Here is a 15,548-nt window from a genome sequence, read left to right as displayed (position 1 = left end):
GTGTGAGCAGAAGAGAAAAAGTGTCGATGTGTAGGATTATGTATGTGTGTGTGTGTTTTCCCACGGGGCTGCAAAATGGCTTTAGAATATGTAATAGCCTCAGTAACATTAGCTTACTCCACAGTATTTTAAGGCAGATTTCTACACCGTGAGTGACTCCAGAGACAAAAAAGCATCTTAAAGGATCAGTGTTTCTAGTCTCTGAAGCTTCTGCCTCCATCCTATCCTATATGCAATGTTCAAACACAGAGGAATCTGTAATTTCTTCAAGGTGCGTTTCCTGCTAGCTGTATTTGCTGGTTGCTATAACTTGTGGTAATACATCAGAGAGAGAGGAAGGAAGTCGACAAACATGACCAAACGTGATGTGAAAAAAGTTTAAAAGTGAAGATAACAGCTCCCATGATCCCATGCTACTCCCCAATGTCATGAAACTGTGTCTTTTGTTATCGTTTTAATGTGAGAGAGATGGTACGGTTAAAAGAATAATCAACCATTTTGGCTGTTGTGTACATGCAGTGTGAAGCTACAGTTAGCAGGAGATTAGCCTAGAGGATGTTTTTGTGTGCGTGCGGACTAAACAACCAAGACATAATGCATTAGACAGTGAGCTTGAAGAGTTGCTGGAGAGCAAATTTTACTTTTCAACAGCAAGGCTAGCTGTTCACCCCTGCTTCCAGTATTTATGCTAGGCTAGGCTAGGCTAACCACCCAGTGATTTTCACACCAAGGCTTATCTGTTAGACGAAAACAAATAATCACATTTCCAAAAATGTTTAGCCATTCCTTTCAAGAATTTAGCAGCATATGTCTTGCAGAGTGAAGTGAAGCATGTTGTGTATTGAAACCTTACTTCACAATTAGATCTTTAATTCCAAGTGCAGAAGATGGTGTGCAAGAGTCTTTCTGCTGTGTAGAGTTTTAAGTACCAAAAATTCCATTCACCTCCATTGTGTGAGGTAGAGAGTTCAAGAAAGATACCTTAAAATCTGGACAAAATTATGTGTAAAGCCTTCCAGTGTGAGACCAGTGGAGGTGAGTGAAAAATACCTTTTTTGTAATTTGAGTGACCTGACCCTTTAATTTTTCATGGTTATAGAATATCACTGGCTGTATGTGAAACAGATAATTTTTCCAGATTCCACGAACCCTGTCGATAGGTATCTTTTATCTCTGAGCAGAAATGTGGGAAAGGGAGTGTATATGTATGTGTGTGTGTGTGTGTGTGTGTGTGTGTGTGTGTGTGTGTGTGTGTGTGTGTGTGTGTGTGTGTGTGTGTGTGTCCTCTCCATTTGGTCCTGAAATCACATATTATTATGCTATTATGTCCTATTTCTGTACGCCACTCAAATGTCCATGAACTGGGGAAAGCAGTCTAAATGGTCTTTAGTGTCTCCGAACACACACACACACACACACACACGATGTAGGGAGGCTGCCTCTGACCTTTAGCTGCTCGGCACCTCCTCCTCTCCTCCTCTCCTCCTGTCTCATCCCTCTCATTTCCTCTACCTCTCTGCTTCATTATGCCATGTGCACTATTTTCTCTGTTGCTGTTTTCTCATGCAGATAGTATGTACACGCGTGTACACACATGTAGACCCCACTAATACGGCGTGACATGCCTCCCCGCTGTCACAGTGTGCTGAGCTGAGGAGGATTCGGTGAGGGCGGATGAACAGCATGAGCGCACGGGAAGAGAAAGAAAGGGAAGGATAGGAAAAGAGGAGGTCGGACCAATTTTACAGTCCCTCTGTAATGCCTACAGGCAGTATGGATACACAGAGGGGCTCGTAAACAGGCATTTTTAAATTGAGTGATTAGTCTCATTTGCATTCAGGAGGGCGAACTCTGTTTTCTTTTCACTTTGGAGTAGTTTTTCCAGGTCAGTGGCTGCTTATAAAAATTGGAGGGAACACAGCGCCGCTTTTAAGTGATGCAGTCGGTTTAAATTGCGTCACCCGTCTGATCTGTGGATTGAAAGTATAGGTTCAAAGATTTCGATAGGGGGAGGATAACCTGCGAGCGCCACAACGTATGTGATCGAGAGGGAGAAGAAAGAGAGAAGCAGCAGTCTCTGCAGATGGATACTGATTAAATATTGATGGTCAGCGGTGTTGAAGGCTTGATTAGGACCTGACTGAGCCAAGCCCTTCGCAAGCACACACACACACACACACACACGCACGAGTGACACACACAGGTGGAGAACTTCGCTCCAGAGTCTGAGCAGGTTTTCATTATGCCGCCCGCTGGTCAACCTGCCACCTTCCGCTCTTCACTTTTCATTCTCACCTTCCTGCATCCGCCCTCCACGTCCTGCTGCCAAACAGAGATCACACACAGGAAACAACACGTGGTGCATCTCAGAGTCAAATGCACATACATCCTACCAACAACAACCAAGTCTTTTATAATATTGAAGCGTTTTTTACGCTTAAAAAGTTGTTGTTAAAATGCTTGTAGTTTGCTTGGGTCACCCAAATAACAAAAGCACATCTTTTCTCACTGATAGTGCGTGATTTTTTTATTTCCTCAGGATGGCAAAGACATATTATTACCCTAACCAGTCTCACTCCCACTGACCCAGATCATCGTAGCAAATGAGTAGTAGCCAATCAGAATCAGAGTAGGACTAACAGTCTTAGTACTAAACACTTTTTATGCATGAAAACGCTTGCTCCTTGCTCGTTTAAAGGGTTTTTGTCATTTGGGTGTGCCTTGGCTTTCTGATACCCATCTCCAGAAACAATGTCTGGATAATCCATAGACCATGTTGTCAACAGTTTTATAGGGACTATTTCTGCAGACGAGTCCTTGGGAAGGGAACTGATCAGATGCTATTGATGTCAGTGCCAATAGCAATCCAGCTTATTGGTATGATTCTTTATCAAGTCTTGCTCATTTTCTGTGTTTGAAAGTGAAAGGATGAGTGGGTTTTGCTGGCTGGGAGCTGATGGGAGAGTCAAGCTGGTTGTTGTCTGAGAGCTAGCTGCAGTCTGTCTGTCATAGTCTGAAATGAGAGAATATTTGTACTGCATTTGCTTTGATTTAGCTGTTGTTAGTCAAAGATAATTTTCAGCCTGTTGCTGGTGTTTCTTACTCGAAATGATCAGACATTACATTGAACACTGTTGTCATCTTTCTTCATGAAATGGGAGCGTGGTTTTGACTGTTTGTTCGCCTCTGCCCGACTCCTTGTTGTTGCAGGTTTCCAGCAGCGTGAATGGAGATGTTTGACATCAGTGTTTTGCAACACACAGCTGTAAGAAAAATGATAAAAGGAATCGATAATCTTGGGGGCATACCGTTCTGAGGTGCTGGACAATTTGGAAAAGGTTCTCAGCTGGAATAGGTCTCGATTCCCATCCATAGAAACGTAACCAGAGTAACCAGGACAAAATAAGTGGCTTCTGAATTTCTTTAAATGCAATTTTTCATTCACCTCCACTGTATGTGGTTGGCAGAAATGTCAGGGAGTTTTGTGAAATAGTGACAGAAACTTCTCACATGATTCTGATCTGCTAATGACTGACATTGAAAGCAGATCTGATCATTTTAACAGCTGGAGGCTGTTGTGCAAACCAACACGTTTCTGCTCGTGGGCTTGACAGGGTGATGAGTATTAAGACAAAAGTAGTGTGTTTAACTATATATTGGCAAAAAAAAATTAGTGTTTGTAATATACTCAGCATGCAGATGAACAGCAAATTTGATGATTATGCTGCAGGTGTGGTTTTAAGGAGACTTGGATTTGATTTTATGCTGCATGAAAACTTGACCTCGTTTCTCTTTAAAGAACACAAGCTTCAGCCATTTCTCAAGCGTACGGCGAAAGTTTTGGGTGGAGAGCCACTTTAATGCCTTAAATGTAAATGTAGCTGTAAAATAAACTCCCACCGCCGTATTTTGATGCTGTTGCACTGACTGACTTTGTGTCCCCCTTGAACCATAACAGCTGCAGCACAACCACAGTAATCCTAAAGTTGAAATTACAGGTTTACTGCTGCTTGGGATGCAACCGCTGTTGTACTCTGACACAACAAAAGACGCCCTTGGATAAGCATACGTGTTTTTACATAGGAGATTTAGGGTGCAATATGACTTTACAGGATGATTTCGAGACAGAATCTTCCAAAACGTAAGCAGTCTTTTAATAAAATGTAATTTATTTTCATTATGTTAACATGTATGTTCTCTCTCCTCTGTGTTCTTGCAGTGACGTTGCTGGACTCCATGTCAGCCCTGGCCGACCTGGGCTGGGAGGCTTACCCCAATGAAGGAGTGAGTATATGCAGCACAAACACACACATACACACACACACACGGAAGTCATCCTGATGTCAGAGCTGGCAACGAAAGAATAAATCTGATCACAACTGCTGTGATGTGGTTGTGATGTTTTATTTTGAGGACCCGAGCAGGGACTCACAGCTCGCAGCAGCAGCAGTGGAGTGTGTGTGTTTTAGAGAGCACTGGGTTCTTCAGCGCTCCTTGCTAAATCGGGAGTCTGCAGGGGGAATTTACAAATTATTTCCGCTGCGCTGCAAACGCCGTGGCACTGGAGCCTCCATTTATTACGGGTTGCGATTTTTGGGATGGAGTGAAGGGACGGGGTGGAGGGGTAAATATTCTTATGTAAGACAAGGATGCTGTGTGCGCTCTTACAAATAAAGGTGCTAAGAAGAACCATAAAGGGTTCTTCAGCTTGTCCCCATAGGAGAACCCTAATTTCAGTTTCACCCAGAACCCCCTATAAGAGGTTCTACAGAGAGCCCTTCAATGGTGTAATGGTTTATCCCAGAACCATCCCTGGAGGTTCTATTCAGAACCTTTACACCTTCTAAGTGTGCCAAAAAGAAGCCACCCAGGTGGTTCTACTGAGAACCTTTTTAGATTCCAAGGTTTTTATCCAGAACCTTTTCATGATCCAAGGATTTTTTGAAGAACCCTCTGAGGGGGGGTATACCTGGAACCTTTTTATAGTCCAAGAGATTTCTCTAGAACACACTCAGGAAGTTCTAGTGAGAATCCTTTTATATTTCAAGGGATTTATCCAGAACCTTCCATGGGGTTTTACTGAGAACCCTTTTATATTTCAAGCGTTTCATCTTGAATCCATCGAGGGTTACATACCATGAACCTGTTTATATTCTAAGTGTTTTACCTAGAACATATTCAGGGGGGTTCTACCGAGAGACTTTCTGTATTATGGTACAAAGAACCTTTGACAAAAAAGTTCTTCAAGGATTAAAAGGGGTTGTTTGGATGAAAATGGTTCTTAATGGGCCCTCTGGTCTTACAAAGAACCTTTGACAAATCCGTTCTACAAAAAAACAGTTCTTCAGAAGTAAATGGTTCTTGGTAGAACCTCAGCCTCTTCAGGAAGAACCCCTTAGGAACCCGTTTCTCTAAGAGTGGCATGTTGGTGTTATTTGCATGTGTGTGCATGTGGGGGGTTGCGTAACTGGCCTTTTGCAGGTATAGGGACCGAGGGAGTCTGGAGCGCAGCCACCATGCATCACAAAATGACAACAGAGAAGTGAGAGGAGAGGAAGAGGGTGAGAGCGAAGGGAGCAGGAACGACGAGGTGCATTCAATAAAGAAATAAGAGCGGGTTCTGTATGTCAGCGTAGCACAGGAGCTGCTGAATGGCACCGAATTAATTCTATTTCCCCTTGAGTCACACTTCCTCTCCACTATTCAGCATCAGTGTGTTAAATTGCAGGATGCCACACGCGGTTTCATGGTTGTGCGCAGCAGAGAGGCAGCTGAAGTGAGCAGAGCTAAGCAAGGTTGTTTTCTCAAGCAAGCAAGGGTATCAAGTTCACTTTACTGAAACGCTCCGATTGTGTGGCCGTATCGCGGATGTTTTGCGCGCGTTTTTTCACCGAGGTGCTTACGGGAGGAAAGAATGCGTTCCATCTGCGGCCTAAGCCAAAAGGTTCGATCTAATTTTGAAAAGCACACAAGTTGCTTTTATTGGAAGTATGGTTCAGTTTGGGTCGGCTCAATCACGGCCTGCAGAAGCACATGTGTTGTTAGTTTACGCTGAAAGAAATGTGTTGGCTGGAGAGTAAAATATATATAACCCAATCCTCTATATCTTTTTACATGAGCTGTCAACATAGTGGGAATCTGACGTCTGCTCTCTGAACACAGCTCTTCTGTCAAATAAATACTTCACATAGATCCTTGATTGGACGCTATCAGCTGAGACATTGTTTAAACAAAGGTGTTTTCTTTACTTTGGGGTCAGCCGCAAGCTTTATCAGCTGCCTGATCTGACCAAGGAAATGATTAAATTGGTTAAAGCTGGTTGTTCTTATTTTGTCTTGTGGTACAAGAAGGTGATCTTATCTTCCACCGAGATAAACATGACCCTCCTAACTCCTCTCTTTCAGTCTGCTCATGATTCAGTTAAAAAGACAAATGCAGAAGGATAAACTGTATGAAATAAATGGCTGCTCCTGCTCCGCGGTTTTCTTCAGTTAGATGCGACTTTGCCATGAAATAAAAATGCAAACTGCAAACTGGCAGCGAGCAAAACAAAACAACTGAAGCAACAGTTTCTGCTTTTTCATTTCGAACAAAGCAAGTTTCAGAGCAGGTTTTGGGATTAAAATAGGCTGTGGAGTGTCATATTAATTCTTCATTTATATTTTGTTTGTGAAGCTCATGTTGAACAAGAATAAGTTATGTCATTATCTGCTCTCTGAACATCTCTCCTGTGTACATATGCAGAGGGTAAGGGCATGCTTTTATTGTGAAGCACCTATAGGAAATGCAGTTGAATCAGTGGAGCAAAACCAGGTCCCATGCAACAAGATACAGTGTGGGTATATTCTGCACGATGTGGTTTTTAAATACTGCTGGGAGAAATAAGCGAGCTGTTAGATGAAGAGCTGAGGATGATGAGCTCTCACTGTGGTCTGTGGAAACCTGCACATCTCTAACGCGTCATCAAGTGAAACAACTTCTTATTTTGACTTTACCACGCAATCCTGAGCAAAGCCACTGTGCCAACACAGCTTGAATTTCTACAGTACCTCACGCCACAACTTGGCACAGGCCTGTATTAAAAAAGAAGCTTTGAAGGATTATATTGCTAAGATGTACACAACCGTTCGAAAGTTTAGAATCACTTGTTTTTCTTTTTTTCCCTTCAATAATGGCTATTTTAACATAGATGAAACGGCATAACTAACGCCAAATGTATTTACATTTGAAATAGTTCGGTTCCCAAAAGATGAGGAATTACAGGGTTTCTGCAGGTTTCAACAAGTTTAAGACCTTTTTTCAGACCATCATGAATGCAATGTAAGACCTATTTCGCAATTGTACTTGCAAAAGATTATGAAGGATATGATGAGGAATCCAGAGTCCCAGAATAACAACATTTCACTGTAACACAACTTCTCAGAACTGTGCGTGAGTAATAGAATGAGTAATTGGTTCCATGTTAGATTTGTTTTGTCTTGTTACAGTGTGATTAGTACAATCATTTACCAAGAACACAGTTAAAACTATTGTTAACTTAATAACCCAGTCTTTTTTTTAAGACCTGTCAAAGTCATATTTATTTTCTAAGACATTCAGAGGCCTAAAATTTAGATGATCAGATGTTAGACTTCTTAAGGACATGCAAAAACCCCAAATAAATGATTAAAACTTCCATTTAGTCATGTTGCATAATTATTAACAGACTATTTGGTGGTTTTCAGTTGTTTTGGGAACCTTTTTGTCTTTGGGCCCTGTGCAGTCGGCGCAGTGGTTAGATTGAAAAGGTTTAAACTGTGATTTGTCAGTCCTTAGTATATTCAGCTGATTTTCTGTATAGTAGAATAGTGTCAACCCCAGACTAACTTTCTGATTCTTTAGAACACCTCCTAATTCCAGCCCCTGACACTGAAACATGTGGCACCTCATACTTTTATAATCTATTCAGATCCATGCTAAGCTGTTTCTTTTACCAGTGACTGGTGATTTTTATGTATTCTTATTTAACGGTTGCTCAGAGTTGCCCTTTCAATCGCCAGCAGAGTCTGGTGGAACCATTGAACAGCACCGTTGTTCTCCATCTACAGAACTATTGCTTTTCCTTTGCAAACCTTTCATTCGTAATAACATCTACCAAAGAAAAGAGGACATTCTACAACCTAAAGGCATGAAAGACCATTCAGAAATATAGAATAGTGCTTTCAGCCCTCTGACTGTACTGAGTCAAGCTTTTATGGAAGGCGAATTCCAGCGTTTGAACGGTATTTATAATTTGGTTTTGTGAAGCCGCGTGTTTCTTTGCAAAGAGAAGATGTCTCTACTTGCCATTCCTGGACAGAGAACAGTCCTGTATCATGATATATCACCCTAGTAATTGTATCTCTTTTTCTGCCATAAAGCAATTCAGCAGATTTATAGTTAAAACTAATCTGGTGGCACACATCACAAATAGCAGTATAGAGAGACCAGTGGAGGCTGCCAATCCTGTTGGCAACAGCTTTGTTTGTTTAATATGATTACATACTGTATGTCTCAAAAGACATACGAAGAGGAGAAATGAGAAATTAGAAGACGAGTGAAAGGAGAGTGACAGAGTGAGAGGAGGAAGGTGCCCTGGCTGTGAGAAGATCTTATGTTTCATATCAGAGGGATTATCTAGTTGACCTTTCAACTTTAAACCTGAGGATTTTTCTCAGCGAGAGGCAATTCCCAGCAATCTGAGACCACTGTCTACCTGAATTAGTCCAAAAACCACACTTGACCCCCGCGGGTCAAACTTAATCCAAGCCGTGCGGGGCCGGATGTGCCTGAGACTGCGCGGAGCGACCCACTTCTGTCACTGTTGCGGGGGTGTTCCTTGTGAGGGACACAAAACAGATACGTCTTAATGATGTTTGAAAATGGGAGGCCCCCACAGCATCTTTACTCCCCCAGAGGCTCCTCAGCCCTCATTGCCTCCTCCTCCTCCTCCTCCTCCTCCTCCTCCTCCTCCTCCTCCTCCTCCTCCTCCTCCTCCTTCATCTTCCATGCCTGTTTTTCCCTCCCCTCTCCTTCTCGACCCCCCCTCGTCACTGAGCCACAGCCTGTTCCAGAGTTTGGAGGCCAATTATGTCCTCGTAGGTGTACCCATCAGATGATTGCAGAAGGAGGGATATTATGTTAAGCTGGTGAACGGTTGAACTTAAACCCCGATCCGACGTCTCTGCTTCACTTCAAAGCAATCAAGCGGGCTCCGTGCTGATTGGCCGAGGTGATTGAAGGTTCATGGAGGAGGGTCTCATTCTGAATGTTAATTAGTGTTCAGACAGAACCAACACAGGCAACAGTTTCCACTTTACATCTGTGTATGGGCTTGTTTAACTACATTCATGGGGTCCAAAGACCATGAGCCCACTATACTTCTGGGGTCCAACCGGCTTTGTGGGGCCAAAATGCTGGACCCCACAAGTTTAAAGACATGTTTGAGCGTTAAGACTTGGTTTTACGGTTAGGGTTAGAGTGGCCCCCTCCTAAGTCCCGCCTCTTTTTGCTCTGTGCTGCAATAACAGTAAAGCAAGCTTGGTACGTGGCACAACCTTCTCCTTTCTCCTCCAACTTTCTCCTTTACTGTTTCCTAAACTGCCAGGCTCGCCTCGCAAAACCCTAGCTACCTAGCTAACTAATGATTAATGTAGATTAGCTAGCTAGTTAGCTAAAGTTTTCCCACAGAGCAACACACTACCTAAGTAGCTAGCTAATGACTGATGTAGATTAATGTGCTAGTTAGCAAATGTTTCACTAACATTAGTTGACCTAAGATGTGACTATGTCCCTTTTTTCTACCATCTTTAAAATTGGGATCTATTTCCAACATAGGCAAGTCTAGCATTTAGCTTAATTAAGTAAAGGAAACGGGAAAATAGAAATTTGACCCAGGTTACAAAAGGGGCGGAGCTCAGGAAAGGTCAGTTAAGTACAGGTTAGAGCTAGAGTTAGTCACTTAGATGTGATGGATAGGGTTAACCGTATGGTCAGATTACCAGCAACACAGCTACAAAACATGCTACAATATGTTGGCTAGCTCAACTTTGATTTGTAGCATGACACACCTGACAAACAGCCACAAGTGTTGAAAGTCAGTTTCTGGCTCTCCATCGAACATGACTTCTAGCCATAGTCTAAACACGCCATAAGGGGCTGGAGAAGTCACACAAGTTTGTGTGTGAGTGTGAGTGTGAGTGTGTGTGAGTCAGCCTATCCAAACATTTTCCCTGTCGTGTTTTTTGGGAGATTTCCCTCAAGCGGCCGGTGTATCATTAGCAAATATGGAGGCGAGCAGGTTGTTTTCATGTTTATAAGCACACCTGTGCTTTACACCAGACAAAAGTGACAATGAACAGACTCGCCAACTGGGGAAATAAGTCGCTCACCAGGAAGTGGCAGTAATCCAGCCACTCCAAACTCTGCCTACAAAGAAATAAACAAAGACATCATAAAGCCCTCTTTATCCCTCAATGACTATTCCCATAAATGCTTTAATCACCACTCCCTGGGGACTCAGCTTTGTGTGTGTGTGTTTGTGTGGGTGGGTGTGCGCGACCGTCCTGTGATGTCCGACTGGTCTCAGCTCTGCACAGATGGGTCTATTTAGCTGCCAGGCGCGCCTGTAATTTACCAACGTTCATTCCTCTCTCCCGTCTCTCTTCCCCCCTCCGTCTTGTGTTTTGCTCTTTTAATTGAATCGAGTGCGGTTGATCACAATGACTCTCAGTTGCTGTGCACTCATAATGTCGAGCACGACTTCAGTGATACACCCTTTGTACGTAAAAACTCTGAACTGGCTGTCAGGGATGTTCGTTTCAGCCGACTGCAACAGTGTAAACAGTCTTTTGCGTCCTCTTTCCTTCTCTCCTCTTCTGTTTCTCCCACTCTGTTCTCTCTGTTTCTGTTGCTGAAGGACTGTTGGGTCACGATCAAGAGAGTGCTGGTTTTGTGCGAGCTCCAGTTCATACACTGTAGACATTTCTGTGGGGATTAAAAGCATCTGAGTGTGCGAGAGAGAGCTGGAGAGAGTGTGTGAGTCTATGTGAGAATGTGTGTTTTTTTTATGTGGATCTGTTTTAGTGCTCAGGACTCAGAGGTGAAATGCGTCAAGCTTTTGCCGGGTTGTTGGGCCGTCGCTTCAGATTAGCCTCAAGAATCCAACCTCAGCTTGGACTCGCCATGTCTGAAAGTTTCTTTGCCTTTTTTTTTCAGCTTTCCTCACTTTTTACCGACCTGTCTGCTCCCTTCTCTTTCACAGTTCATTCAGTTCATCTACCATCCGACTTTCATTTGAATTTCTGGACATGTTAGGGATGATGGTTAGTCACTCCTGTGTGTGTATTCTCTATTTGCACACTGTTGTGTGATGTATATCTGTTTTTTGAGCTGCACGTCTGTAACTTCCTGTCGGTGCTATAGTGATGTTACCTTCACCTGCAAACCTAATGATTTTTTTTATCATTACATTAGTTATTTTGATTTTCACAGTTTGGTAGATATGAATGGAGTGTTTTGCACATTTTCATCACCTCAGTAACCGTTAATGACATTAGCTGGCTCACCAGCTTTGTTGTCTTGATTCAAACTCAACAGAAAGAAACAAAACTGTCCAGAAACATCTTGGCTTGTCTTTCCACTGCTCCGACAATCACCAGCTTGGTTTGGTTGAAAGAAACCCTTAATTCAGTGTGTTAGGTGTGAAAATATTCTGCCTGTACAGACAGTTTCCCTAAAGTTCGACCTCCCACTCACTCCTCTCTTGATATTTTTAAAAATAACAGGGTAAATTAAGGGTTTGTTCTGACCAAACCAGAGTTTAATTTCCTGTCGAGTTTGAATGAAGAACATGATGCAAACTAGCTAGCTAACATTGCAAATGGTTATTGAAGACACAAAGGTGATTGTCAAAATGCTAACAAACATAAAAGGAATGGTAAATGCCATTTACAAGGTGCCATTTTCACATGTTCATAATGTGGTGAATTTTGGGTTTATTTTGACCAAACCAGAGTTGGAGATTTTTGAAGCAATAGAAATATAGGCCAGTGAGTTTTATTTTGTTCATTTCAAGTTTAACTGAAGAAGACTATGCTAACTAGCTAGCTGACACTGCTAATTGTTATCTAATAAATCTGTCTAATAAAAACAAACATAAAACAAATGTACCAAGCTAACTATGAAAAGTGAACTTACTAACTTACAGATGGAAATGTAGGTGAAGGTTACTAGCGTTGACAGGAAGTAAACAGAGATGTATCTCAGAAAACGGATGTATGTCACACTACATTGTGCGTTCAGTGTGCGCTCACATGGTTTGACTACCGTAACGTGATCCTCGTCATCACTCTGGAGCTTACAGCTTCGGTCTTACGATGATGACAGGAGCTCAGAACTAAGATGGTGGTCCTCTCATCCCTCACCACAAACTAGGACTCATCCAGCTTGTGAGTGTGTGTGTCTTTTCCGTGTGTGTCCAAGAAAATCTAGTTAGCTTCCCAGTGAATGGATCAGATATCTTGAGACACTGAGACCACATTAGTTTATTTTTTCTTTTCTTTAAGGAATAGAAATATTCTTTCTCTTTGTGTGTGTGATGGTATATATGTGTGTGCGCCTGTCTGTGTGTGTGTGTGTGTGTAGATAGAAATGTTTTCCTGCTCATGCGAGAAGTGTTCTCAATTACTGCCTTAGTCAGAAGTGGAAACAGATGGTAGCAGATGACGGGAGACAAAGTAGCTCTGTCCTACCTACTCCTTCTCCCTCGTTCTCTCCCATGCACACGCTCCTACCTCTTAAGCGCTAAATCACGCATTCACTTTAGAAAAAACACACTCACTCTGTGCACACGTGCAGCATAGACAAAGACAGTCCTTCAGTCATCTTGACACAGATCATCACTCATATTCAACCAGACATGAAAACAGAACATGCAGGCTTAGCGTCGGGTTTTGCACGAAACCGCATTTCATTGAACTTGGGCCCGGTTTTCCCATAAGCAATCTTTGGACTGAGATCTCCTTTGTCCATTGACTGGCAATGAAATAAGACGATCTTACAGCTGAGTGGTGCTGTTGTCAAGCCGGCCCTGTGCTGCTGAACGTCACTCCGCCCTGGTTGCGCGTCCGCTTAGTGTTTGATTTGGAATTTGTTTTCGCTGAAAGGATTTCCCCCGTCAATGCAAACACACCTCTGCGTTCTTCATCTCCTCTCTTTCCTGTCTCGCTCTCGCAATTCTGCGCACCCACTTCTTCACCCACTTCCACTCTTTCCTCCACCTCTTATTTATCACATCCTTCACAGTATTTGTATGTTCTTTTCCTCCTCTTTATCCTCTTTCTTTTGCTCTCCATCTAAAACTAGAGTTACCACCTTGCAGTTTCATGCCACCATGCAGTCAGGTTTCAGTTTACATCCGTCTTTCCGGAGTCATATAATATGTGTAGTGAAGAATTTGAGGGTATCTTATAGAAGATATTATGTGTTTTTCCTGTGAGAAACTTTCTGTCTTCACTCAGAGACTATTGTTTACAGAGGACTGATAGAGTGTTTCTGCAGAACGTCATGATGTCCCACTGAAGCTGACCTTTGACCTTTGGATATTAGATGTCATCACCTCACCCTTTTATCCCATTTGTGTGGGAAATTCTATGATAACTAGTGCATGAATTCTTGAGTTATGACTGAAAACATGTCTTGTGAGGTTACAGTGACCTTGACTTTCTAACACCAAATTTTACACCGTTAATCTTTAAGTCCAAGTAGACGTTTCTGACAAATGTGAAGAAATTTCTTCAAAGCATTCTTGAGATACTGGATTCCAAAGAATGCGACACATACATCTTATAAGTATGGAAGGTCCTGACTCCAATCACAAACTTCACGACTAATGCAGTAAAAAGTTGTTCTTCCCTCTCTGTCTCACCCTCAGTGGGAGGAGATCAGTGTGATGGATGAGAGGAACACCCCGATGAGGACCTACCAGGTGTGTAACGTCATGGAGGCCAACCAGAACAACTGGCTGAGGACGCGGCACATCAGCCGAGAAGGAGCGCAGCGCGTCTACATCGAGATCAAGTTCACCCTGAGGGACTGTAACAGCCTGCCCGGCGTCCCCGGTACCTGCAAAGAGGTGTGCATCCTTCTCTACACACACATACACACAGAATAACACATCCAAGCTTTTCAACACACACACACGCCCACACATGCAGTACAGTGGCGGATGACTGTGTTTAAGCCCACCTGTTGCATTTGTGCTGCTTGTTTTGTTCACTCTTTTGAGCGAGACATTGAGTTTTGACCTGCTCTGCGGGTGCCGTTGTGCAGCTGTGTGCACTCTGATGTTTCTTTGGACAGAAGCAAGAAAAAAGACACATTTCTGTTTTGGAGATCAATAGCGCAGGAGTAAGTTTAATTTGGAACATGGCGGAGGCAGAGTCTGTTTGGAGTCTGGGGTTTGTCTCAGAAAAATAACTCCACAAAATATCCTCTGACTACGCAGCCCTCAACCTTTTAAAACAGAGTTATATCTATAATGTAATCAGTATTTTTTCATTTAACAAATATATAACTAACTTGATAGATACATATTATATTTGCCATGAAAATGGTAGATTAATTAAGAGCACAAATAAGGTAATTTGCAAATTGGAACAAACTCACCCTAAAGCATACACAATCTCCACTTTCTTTAGTGTGCTTAGGTAATCAGCTAAAACATCAAATTAACTTTAATAACACTTCTCTGCGTTTTCAATTGATCTTGCCTGAGCCTCATATTTTATCTGATACAATTATGCGGTTTTGACAGCTGCTTTTACTGCAGCAAAAAAATATAAACACTGAAGACAGCAAAAAAAAAAAAACCCAAAACACTGAAATATGATAAGTGAGAGGAAGGAAAGTGAAGCAGGACCACTAGAAATTTCTTTTTTTTTACATTTACTCAAGGTTGAACATAACTTAAAAAGCATTAATTTATTGTCTGTGAAGTGCATGAAGGCAGTTTACATCAGTACTGATGAATGATAATTAAGTATGTGAAAGATTTGAGTCACATTTCAGAGTAGAGACTATCAATACAATCTGCCTGCAGCAAAAGGACATTTTCAATAATCCTTTTCATTATTTTATTTTTCAGTCGTTTCCATTCAACACACACACACACACACACACACACACACACACACACACACGGATGGATGTTCACTTCGATGGCTGATGAATAGATGAATAGACAAGAGGCGGGAAAAGAATGACATGAGAGAATAGCTGCAGAATGAAACAGACGATTCTCCAGAGGCTTCTTTTGTGGCTGCTCGTATATTTTAACTCCTGATATGTATTTTTTTTTACTGTCCCCCATTCTCTCATATCAGCCTGATATCGCTGCTCCTCTGTATTCATTTCTCTCTACTTTGTCCGCCCTCTGCACCCTTTTCACTCTCATTACATTTCCAGAATGAGTAGTGGAGATAATACTGCATGAGACAGTGCAGAGCCGCACTTTCATGAAAACTGCAGAC

General features: G+C 42.3%; 1 protein-coding gene across 3 annotated transcripts in view; it reads left to right on the top strand.

Annotated features, from left to right (window-relative positions):
* LOC146317510 (ephrin type-A receptor 3-like) overlaps positions 1-15,548 on the top strand; it is a 123,921-nt gene that overhangs the window by 18,179 nt on the left and 90,194 nt on the right. For 2 of the 3 annotated variants that reach the window (XM_084731942.1, XM_084731941.1), the window contains exon 1: positions 13,957-14,152. In XM_084731942.1, coding sequence (XP_084588068.1) covers positions 13,970-14,152 — 183 coding nt within the window. In that variant the 5' untranslated portion in view covers positions 13,957-13,969. Of the gene's footprint in view, positions 1-4,219; positions 4,285-13,951; positions 14,153-15,548 lie in introns of those variants that run through there. The other variant, XM_084731943.1, reaches the window with a different exon arrangement.

Source organism: Lutjanus erythropterus, chromosome 12, assembly GCF_056507025.1.
Source record: "Lutjanus erythropterus isolate fLutEry1 chromosome 12, fLutEry1.hap2, whole genome shotgun sequence".
Classification (NCBI taxonomy): Eukaryota; Metazoa; Chordata; class Actinopteri; order Lutjaniformes; family Lutjanidae; genus Lutjanus; species Lutjanus erythropterus.
This window is presented reverse-complemented; position numbering and strand designations above follow the sequence as displayed.